At 34.7% G+C, this 9,274-nt stretch overlaps 1 protein-coding gene across 1 annotated transcript in view; it reads left to right on the top strand.

The window, feature by feature from the left end:
• The window catches only part of LOC112525037 (G-type lectin S-receptor-like serine/threonine-protein kinase At4g03230), a 39,825-nt gene extending 32,007 nt beyond the window's left edge, over window positions 1–7,818 (top strand). Inside the window, exons 8-15 of the mRNA XM_025134978.1 lie at window positions 1,301–2,538; window positions 3,161–3,322; window positions 3,737–3,939; window positions 4,520–4,730; window positions 5,046–5,283; window positions 5,715–5,859; window positions 6,576–6,788; window positions 7,468–7,818. Coding sequence (XP_024990746.1) covers window positions 1,301–2,538; window positions 3,161–3,322; window positions 3,737–3,939; window positions 4,520–4,730; window positions 5,046–5,283; window positions 5,715–5,859; window positions 6,576–6,788; window positions 7,468–7,638 — 2,581 coding nt within the window. The 3' untranslated portion in view covers window positions 7,639–7,818. The remainder of the gene's footprint in view (window positions 1–1,300; window positions 2,539–3,160; window positions 3,323–3,736; window positions 3,940–4,519; window positions 4,731–5,045; window positions 5,284–5,714; window positions 5,860–6,575; window positions 6,789–7,467) is intronic.
• The last annotated feature ends 1,456 nt before the right edge of the window (window positions 7,819–9,274 follow it).

Here is a 9,274-nt window from a genome sequence, read left to right as displayed (position 1 = left end):
AAACTATTTAGTTTTCATTTGATTAGGCCCCTATATATATATATATATATATATATATATATATATAATGGAAAGATTTATTTGAAAAGTGATAAAAATTTAAAAAGTAAATAAGTGATTTTTTCCATTCATCTAGTCAACATTTGCAGCTTTAACCGTGAAATATCAGCTAATCTCCTTACATGGGTATGCAAAAAATAAAGGAATCATTTCTTAACTTTTACAAATAGGTGGTAAACGGGTCCACATATGAACTCATGTAATACACATATGAACTATACACAAGGGTGGTGTCTGATTAGTTTAAGCTTTGCTCCAAAGATCAAAAGTACCAGGAGGTCTCAGATTCAAATCCAAGGAGAAATAAAAATCTCCTTGTGGTCATGGAGATTCAAATGCGGTGACTATGGACTATCTGCGAAGTAAATAGTCGCCCTAGAATATAGCGGGTTGCATATCCAGATTAATCAAAAAAAAACTATATATTCATATATGAACCGGTTAACTAGTTCAGATGAGAATCACATAGATTCAAATATAAATCAGTTAATTATTTCATATGTAAATCAGTTAAAATAGTTCATCTATCAATTTTAAATCGTTTAGGGCCTTTCATAAATGAATGTAAAACTACAGCCCCCTCAATGTCTATAATTTCTATTAAAAAAACAAAAGTAATTCGCTTTTATCATCACATATATAATTTGTATACACACATACATATATACACACTACACATATAAATACATATATATATATATATATATATATATATATTTGTTATCTTAATTTACAGTGTAATCAAAAACTTTATATATGTTAAAAATAACCAAAAAAAGTCTTCAATAACTCTAGAAAAGTCAAACTAATTACCCACATGTATTAAAAATGTAAGTTTTATTATCAATTAAACTATAATTAAATACAGTATCTAAAAACCAGATGCTCTGCAATACGCTACACATGAATCTATGCATTTATAAAAATATTGATGCTAATATCTATCAATTACATAATTATGTTTATGTGTACATTAATCAAATTAACAAATATAAATAATATAATTAAATAAATATATATAAAAGAAAACCAGTTCTCTTTGTTGTCTGTTTTTGCAGGCTTTTGCTTTTTGATCATTATCTTTGGGTGTAAAATGTGGAGCATGCATTCAAAACCCCACATGTAAAAATAACATCAATTTCATCACACACTAGAAAATCAACACACACTTTGAGATTTATGTCGATTCATTGTTAATAATCTCCCACTATTTGATGATGATGACTTCTGTCAAATTTAGTATCTTCATCTTCTCGACATTCATACTGTTCACATCTCGTCAGCGTTGTCAGGCATCGCAAGACAACTTGACGAAGAACGAGTCAGTAAAAGATGAGGATCACGAAACTCTCGTTTCCCCCGGAAAAGTGTTTCAAATGGGATTCTTCAAGCCGGAATCAAATCAGAACGATGATCGTAGGTACCTTGGGATCTGGTATTATACAGATCCGAAGACAGTTGTGTGGGTTGCCAATCGTGACAACCCGTTGTCATCGGGTTCCTCTGTTCTAGCAATCGAGAATGATGGGAACTTGGTAGTGAAGGATAAGTATCGAGAATACTTCACCACCGGCCTCCCGCCATCATCTAGTGTCCGAACCTTGAAGCTGTTAGACACTGGAAACGCAATTCTTGAAGATAAATCGAGAAACGTGGTGTGGTCTAGTTTCAGTTTCCCGACCGATACTTTTCTTCCTGGTATGTATATGGAGAAGGCCATGAAGTTAACTTCCTGGAAGAGTCAACACGATCCCGGAACCGGAATGTTTGTATTCCAGAAAGATCAAGTCTTCGGTTACAACAATTACACCATCTTCGCCGATAAAAAGCTTCACTGGAAAAGCGGGTTCGGACTAGAAAGCAACACGAACCCGACCAAAATGCCGATGGCCGCAATTCACTTGTTGTCGAACACTAGCCGAATACCGACTTTCTCCCGGCTAGTAATGCAGAGTTCTGGTGAGATTCAGTTCTACAATTGGGATTCAAGTTTCAGAAAATGGGTTTTAAATTGGTCGGAACCGAAAGATTATTGTAACAGATATAACGCTTGTGGACCGAATAGTAGTTGTAACATCAGTAGAAACGTCGAGAAGGATTCGATCTGCAGATGCTTACCGGGTTTTGAGCTAATTCCCGATGTCACGACATCAGAACAAACGTGCAAACGGACGTCAAAGATCTGCAGTGGAAACGATAGCAATTTCTTGAGTATGATGATTATGAAGATTGATGTTACATTTCAGACGTTTTTGGAGTCTAGAAACGAGCAGGAATGCAAAGAGAAGTGTTTGGGGCTTGATTGTTGCCAAGCGTATTCATATAATGCGGTCGGGAATCCGGAATTGGTTCTAGCCGGGGTTCCGGGAGGTAAACAAGGGTGCTGGATTTGGAGTTCGGGATCTCAGCTTGTCGATATTCAAATCGGAGATGACACCAGTGGACACATAGTTGCCATCAGGAACCCAGTTTCAGTAGGTACATGTTATGTTTAGTTGCACTTCATGACCTAAAATTCAAACCTTTTAAACTTGTTTACGAGCTCGAACTCGGGATTGAGTAACTCATTTATTGGCTCGAGGTCGATAAATTTTATATTTTGATCGTATGATTTGTTCGAGTCTCACATAGCTGAACTTGCATCATTTCTTCTTAGTTGGCTCGAGAAATTGCACGTATTCTCATATGGTATCAGGGCACAGGTCTACAACTTCAAGAACTCGACACTCTAAGACAATCTATACTCGTTTCTATCCCCCAAAGAAAAAACCTGTTAAGCCCCCTCTTGCTACTCTGGGAAATTTTAAAATTCGTACCCATCTAGCCTCTGCTAGAGGAGGGATGTCAGAGTCCTACATTAGCTAAACTCGGACCATTTTTCCTCAATATATCTTAAAACCATCACTCTCCTCAGTGGCTAGCTTGGAAAGTGATCCGAGGGTTTCACATATTTCACAGGTGTTACGTAGCTCGACTCGCTAGGATAAACGAGCTTTATCTTGTGTTTGAGACAGACTCGAGCTCAAGAATTACTAAGTTCGAGTTTAATATTATAAACATGATTATACAATATATTATATATATATACCATTTGTTTCAGGATTCAAAAGCCCTCCAACAGCTAACATAACTGCAAAAAGAACAAAGCCAATATCCCCTGAAGTCATCATTCTTTCAGCAATTGTGATTCCTGGACTTCTACTGTTATGCTGCATTGGCTTCATTTGTTATAGGAGGAGGATCAATATCAAGAAAGGACAAGGTATAACTTTGACTTATTGACTTTTCCGACCATCATACTCGACATTCTATTGGTGACTTCTTTACTTTCAAACTCCGAACCTAAAGAATTCAGGACTGTTTACTAAACACTAACTGTCTGCCCTTTACCGGGTAAGAGACGCTTACCCGTTCAAAGATGATGGTTTTTACCACAATCTTACTCTGCCATTTTGCTAACCAGGAATCTTACCATGTGCCATTTTGGTGACCGAGTGTTACCAAGTAAGATTTTTACTATGCTATTTTGATGACCGAGAATCTTACCAAGTAAAATAAGTGAGGGTGGTGACCCTTATCCAGTAAGCGCTTACCCCATCAAAACTGAGCTCGAGGGGGTATTATTTCAATTAATAAAATTATAACATATAGGTTCGTATATGGATTTCTATTTCAGGAAGCGCAGAAAGCGATTCTATTCATCAGTTTAATGAAAGTGTGAGGCAAGTCCAGGATTTGTTGGATCCGTTTCATTCAAATGAAAATGATTCACAAACCATAGGGATACCTTTCTTCGTGTTTGAAAGAATATCGGCTTCCACAGATGGCTTCTCGGAGGCAAATAAGCTTGGTGAAGGTGGTTTTGGACCCGTTTATAAGGTTAGAAAATTCCTATTACTTACAGAAGAAAGTATCAGCAGTCGAGTGTTATCTATTCGATTATCTACTTCACTACAACAAAATTTGTTTTATAGGTCGTCTTATATGTCTAAATATCATAATAGACTATTTTATATGACTTAAATTTATAGTACCAAACAATTGTGCATCATATGTAAAGGTGTTACAACAGGATGTCACGAAATATTTGGGCATATTCAAACAAGTTGTTCTAGTTATTTTGAAATAGAGTGTTCTATTAGCTTTTTTTATGACATTTTTGAAAAAGGTCCTCATGTTTTCAAATAATGTCATATAAAAAAATTATTAGGAAGTTTTATGCAAAACTTGTTAGGATCTCCAAAAGTGTCATATCAACTTATTGTAACACGTATATATTGGACATATAATTTGTTTGTTCTTATAAAGTATTCTATTAGGATATTTAGACATATCTGACGTCCTATAAAGTTGATTTTGTTGTAGAGGCAGTTGGTCACCACATCCCTGTAATTTCATACGGTGGTTGCTAATCTTTGTTTTCGCGTACCAAATGATTGGGGCGAATTATAAATGTTAGGGTAAGTTCCCGGGAGGACTAGAAATTGCAGTGAAGAGGCTATCGATCCATTCAGGACAAGGTCTAGAAGAGTTCAAGAACGAGGTTACTTTGATTGCTAAACTTCAACATCGGAATCTTGTTAGGCTGTTGGGATATTGCATGAAGGGAAACGAGAAGATGTTAATATACGAGTATATGCCCAACAAAAGCCTAGATGCATTCATATTTGGTAATTCCTCTTCATCCGAAGACCAACCACAATGGTCGACTTTTTCTTGAAGCTTTTTCCATAAAAAAATGGGACCCACAAACAAAAAACAAGCTTTTTAAGAGGGCCATTTACGGTTAGGGATATATGACCTTAAATGAGTCTTTGATTAAATTCATAACCTTGTGACGTACTAAAGAAACAACGTCCAAGTACAAGAATTTTTGGGATTTTTTTAACCAGAACGAAGGTTGAAAACCCGATATTTCAAATCCAAGAACATAAAAAAACGAACATGTATATATGTGCTTATGTTTTGAATGAACTACTTGCAAGATGAAACGCAAAGTGTATTGCTTGATTGGAAGAAGAGGTTCGAAATAATTCTGGGGATATGTAGAGGACTCATATATCTTCATCAAGATTCAAGATTGAGAATCATCCATAGGGATTTAAAGACGAGCAACATATTGTTAGACGAAGATCTAAATCCAAAAATTTCGGACTTTGGATTGGCAAAGATCGTCAATGGCAAAGAAGTCGAATCTAATACCAAAAGAGTTATTGGAACCTAGTAAGTATTGCAGAGTAACCTATTTCTTCGCAAATTTACTTCATGTTTCATCAATTTTTGCCCTTCGTTCTGCTCTTCGGCCAAAAACTATACTTTTCCTACTAACTTATCTTTAACTATCATCAAATAACTTATTGTGATACGATCAAATTGGTCAAGTAACCTTTTCTTGGCGAAAAGTAGAGCGGATGTACAAAATTATGCAAACATAAGGTGAAGTGAGCAGATAGAATGCATGACCTTCTAACAGATTTTGAGACATTCTTCTGTTAGACAAAAGGGGTCATAAAATCTGTCAGAAGGTAATGCATTTAAAAGAAGACCCATCAAGAAAAGTCTAGTTTTTGTTAAAAAAAAATAAGACCATATACAATGAAAAAAAGTAACTGAAAATAAGACTAATTTGTTTCTATTATCTGGGGTTGATGCAGTGGTTATATGGCTCCAGAGTATGCATTGGAGGGATTATTTTCAATAAAATCTGATGTTTATAGCTTTGGAGTAGTTGTTCTAGAGATCATCAGTGGAAAAAAGAAACATTATCAATGTGAACAAGCCATCAGTCTTCTAAATTATGTAAGTTCAATTTCAAGTCTCCTCAAGGTCACCGGAGATTTTCCTCATTGTTATCACCGCAACAAAATCGGATTTATAGGACGCCACAAATATATAAGTGACTTAATAGATTGCTTTATAAGACTTAAGTTTATAGAACTAAACAATTGTGTTTATATCTAAAAGCGATGCAATATTTCTATAGAATGCTTTTAAGCATTAAAAAGCTTTTTAAGACACTTTTGAAATAAAATGTCCTATTAGCTTTTTTATATGACACTTTTGAGAAGTGTCATGTAAGCATATCTTTTTTATAGGACGCTTCTTTTATACATTTTTTCAAATAGTATCATATAAAAAAATAATGTTTTATTTCAAAAATGTCCTAGAACTTGTTAAGACACACAAAAGCGGTCTGTAAACATATTGCAACACTTTTATTTAGGACACTTATATAACTATATGTTTGGTCCTATAAATGTAAGTCTTACAAATCACTCTACTCGGACAATTAGAGATTTTTGTTGTCCTGTAAACTCAATTTTGTTGTAGTGTATCTTCAGGGCCCTATTGGATTAGGCTAGGGGTACATAAACTAGCTCGGTAGTCTACTCTTACCATAAAAAAACTTCAACTTTTTAAGACTCGAAATATCTTTCAAACTTCAATCATCTAACTACCGACATATACTGGGTTGGTTTGGTTTGGTTTTATCTGATCTCGTGTCCTACTCTCAGGCTTGGCATTTGTGGAAGGAAGGTAGACCGTTGGATCTAATGGAACGAGTTCTAACAGAAAGCTACGACTCCGAAGAAGTATTGAAGTGCATAATTGTCGGTCTTTTATGTGTGCAAGAAGATCCTGATGATCGTCCTAGTATGTCGAACGTAGTAACGATGCTCACGAGCGACATTGCTACACTTCCCGAACCAAAGCAACCGGCATTTTTAGTAAGAAAACTAACTTCGAGTTCTAATACTTCTTCGTATAAACCAGAAACAAATACGGACGTCCAAGTGACAATCTCCATGATACAAGGACGATAATTAAGTATGGTGATTAATTTAAGTTGTCATTACTTTTCTATCATTTGTCTCACAAATTCAAGTTTTCTTCTCCTCGTTTTCAATTTAAACATATAAGAAATTTCAGTTACATATTTTATCAATCATATACTCATACTTTCTATCATTATATCAAAAGTAAAATTACATTTTTCGTCCCCGTGGTTTAGTGTTTGTAACAGATCTCATCCCTATTATTAAAAATAAATGAAACGTGTCCCTGTCGTTGCGTTTTTTAACGAGTCAGGTCCCTTTGAGTTCTTGTGGTTGCAGTTTCTAATGAGTTGGGTCCCTGAATAAATTAACGGGTTAGAGTTGCATTATGGACCGAGCTCGTTTAAAAATGTAACCACAGAGACTCGGTCATTAAAAAAATGCAACCACAAGGACCCAACTCATTAATTTTTCAAGATAGGAACGAGATCCATTAAAAGCATCAAACCGTAGGGACAAAAAAATGTAATTCACTCTTATATCTATTACATTGATCTATAAATCATAAGTGAGCAAAGACAATCATTTAACACGCATGAGCAAAATCACCAATTGGTATGGTTGTTTTCAGAACAACAAACTGATGGAGATATCAATGAAAACGATAGAAAAAAGTGAGACTGCAAATTTTACGAAAGATTGCGAAGGGAGCTCAAGCACAGGAACACCAGAAAAAGAACAAGGAGAGAGGTGGAAGGAGCTAGAGATGCATAAACAGGCTAGGACCCAAGATAGGTCATGAGCCAGGCAAGCTTGGTCCCGACCTCAGTTAGGCTCATCGGTTCATATTAGTATTCATTAATGAATATTATTAGTATTCATTAATGAATATTGATTACAATCAAAGCTGGTTAAAGCTAGAAGCCCGATTAAACACCAAGTCGAGACCATTTCATTTTTGTTTATTTTTCTTATGTGTTTTTAGAACCCTTTGTATAGTTTACTAATAACAAAAATATTTTGGTAGCTCATAAACTAAATGCGTGGTGCAAAAACTAGTTGAAAAATGTAAAATGACCAAAAAAACATTTTTAAAATTTAATAAATTTTAACATTTCACTAGTAATATAATATGTTAATTAATACAGACCAGATGGTAAAGAAAATTAAATAACAGAATATGTTAATTTATAGATTTCAATTTGATTTATTATCATTTTATATATACATATGAAATATTGAAAGTGTTGGATTTGTATAACCAAATATAAATTTGTAGAAAATATCTAACATTAAATGATGATTTTAAGTAACCAATAAATATAATATAAATAAAAAGCAAAGTTTGTCAATCTTACATATCTTAATTACTTGATAATTTCTCAAAAAAAGATAATTAAATGTGTACTCCAATTAGCATATAAGGTAACTTATGTCCATCCAAACGTATACTTTAAAAATTAAGATAGCTTATAAGCTAACGTATGGTTGTCAAAAAATGTCTATAAGAGGCTAGACCAAAAGCCCAAACCAAATGTTTTTTTAAGGACCGATCCTAAACCAAGGCAGACATTTGTGAAAATTCGGTCTTTACCTTATCAGATCTAGACTGGTCCCGACTTTCTTCCAGTCAGTTATGCACATCCAGTAGACGGAATTATTAGAAGAGGGTGTTTAAGGTTTGGGCGGCAACAAATAGTGGTGGATTTACGCGGTGGCATTGGGTACCTATGCAAGTGCAACCACAAAAAATTTCCAGTAGCGTGAAAAAATTATAGTTCTCAAGGATGCTACCATTTTGTTTGGTTGTGTGCTACAGTTCAACCACAAAAATATCTTTCTAGATCCACTTCTAACGACAAATAAGATCGGGTTTTCACATTGAGCCTCGTGTCGTTTGTTATTCTTTTGGGGTTGTATATTGTGCTCTCCCATGGTTTTTTTCAAAAACCTCAACCTTCAAAAAAAATGACAATTCTCATAATGTTTTCTTGTCATTGCTATAGGTCTAAAATGATGCCATTTGATTAGTTGTTTCAGTGAACTTTTCACACCATTGGTATCCCTTTAAATCCTACAACTTGAATCTCTTGATCAAGTTCAATAAAGAACTAAAAAAGGGAAGCTACAGGTGGAAAAGCGTGATAGTAAATACCGAAAGATAAAAGCCAATTTAAGAGTGAAACACAGAGTGAGTCTCGTTACTTGAGTGCAAAAACACAAGAAACTATTGCAAGGACTTATTTCTAACATTTCTAGTTTGTTTCAGAAGTATGTCTACCAAGAATGGTATATCAAACAAAGACGGAGGGGAAGGGTCTTCGTTCATGTTACAAGCTATGCAACAACAATTTGAAAGCACGAATGTTGTGTTTAATGAGATTTTGGATCGGGTTGGATAGACAAAATGCTAGCTATTGTAAATATGTTTTTTTTTT

Source organism: Cynara cardunculus (genome assembly GCF_001531365.2).
Source record: "Cynara cardunculus var. scolymus isolate 2C chromosome LG 13, CcrdV1, whole genome shotgun sequence".
In the NCBI taxonomy this organism is placed as follows: Eukaryota; Viridiplantae; Streptophyta; class Magnoliopsida; order Asterales; family Asteraceae; genus Cynara; species Cynara cardunculus.
Note: the sequence above shows the minus strand (reverse complement) of the source record. Positions and strands in the feature narration are given on the sequence as shown.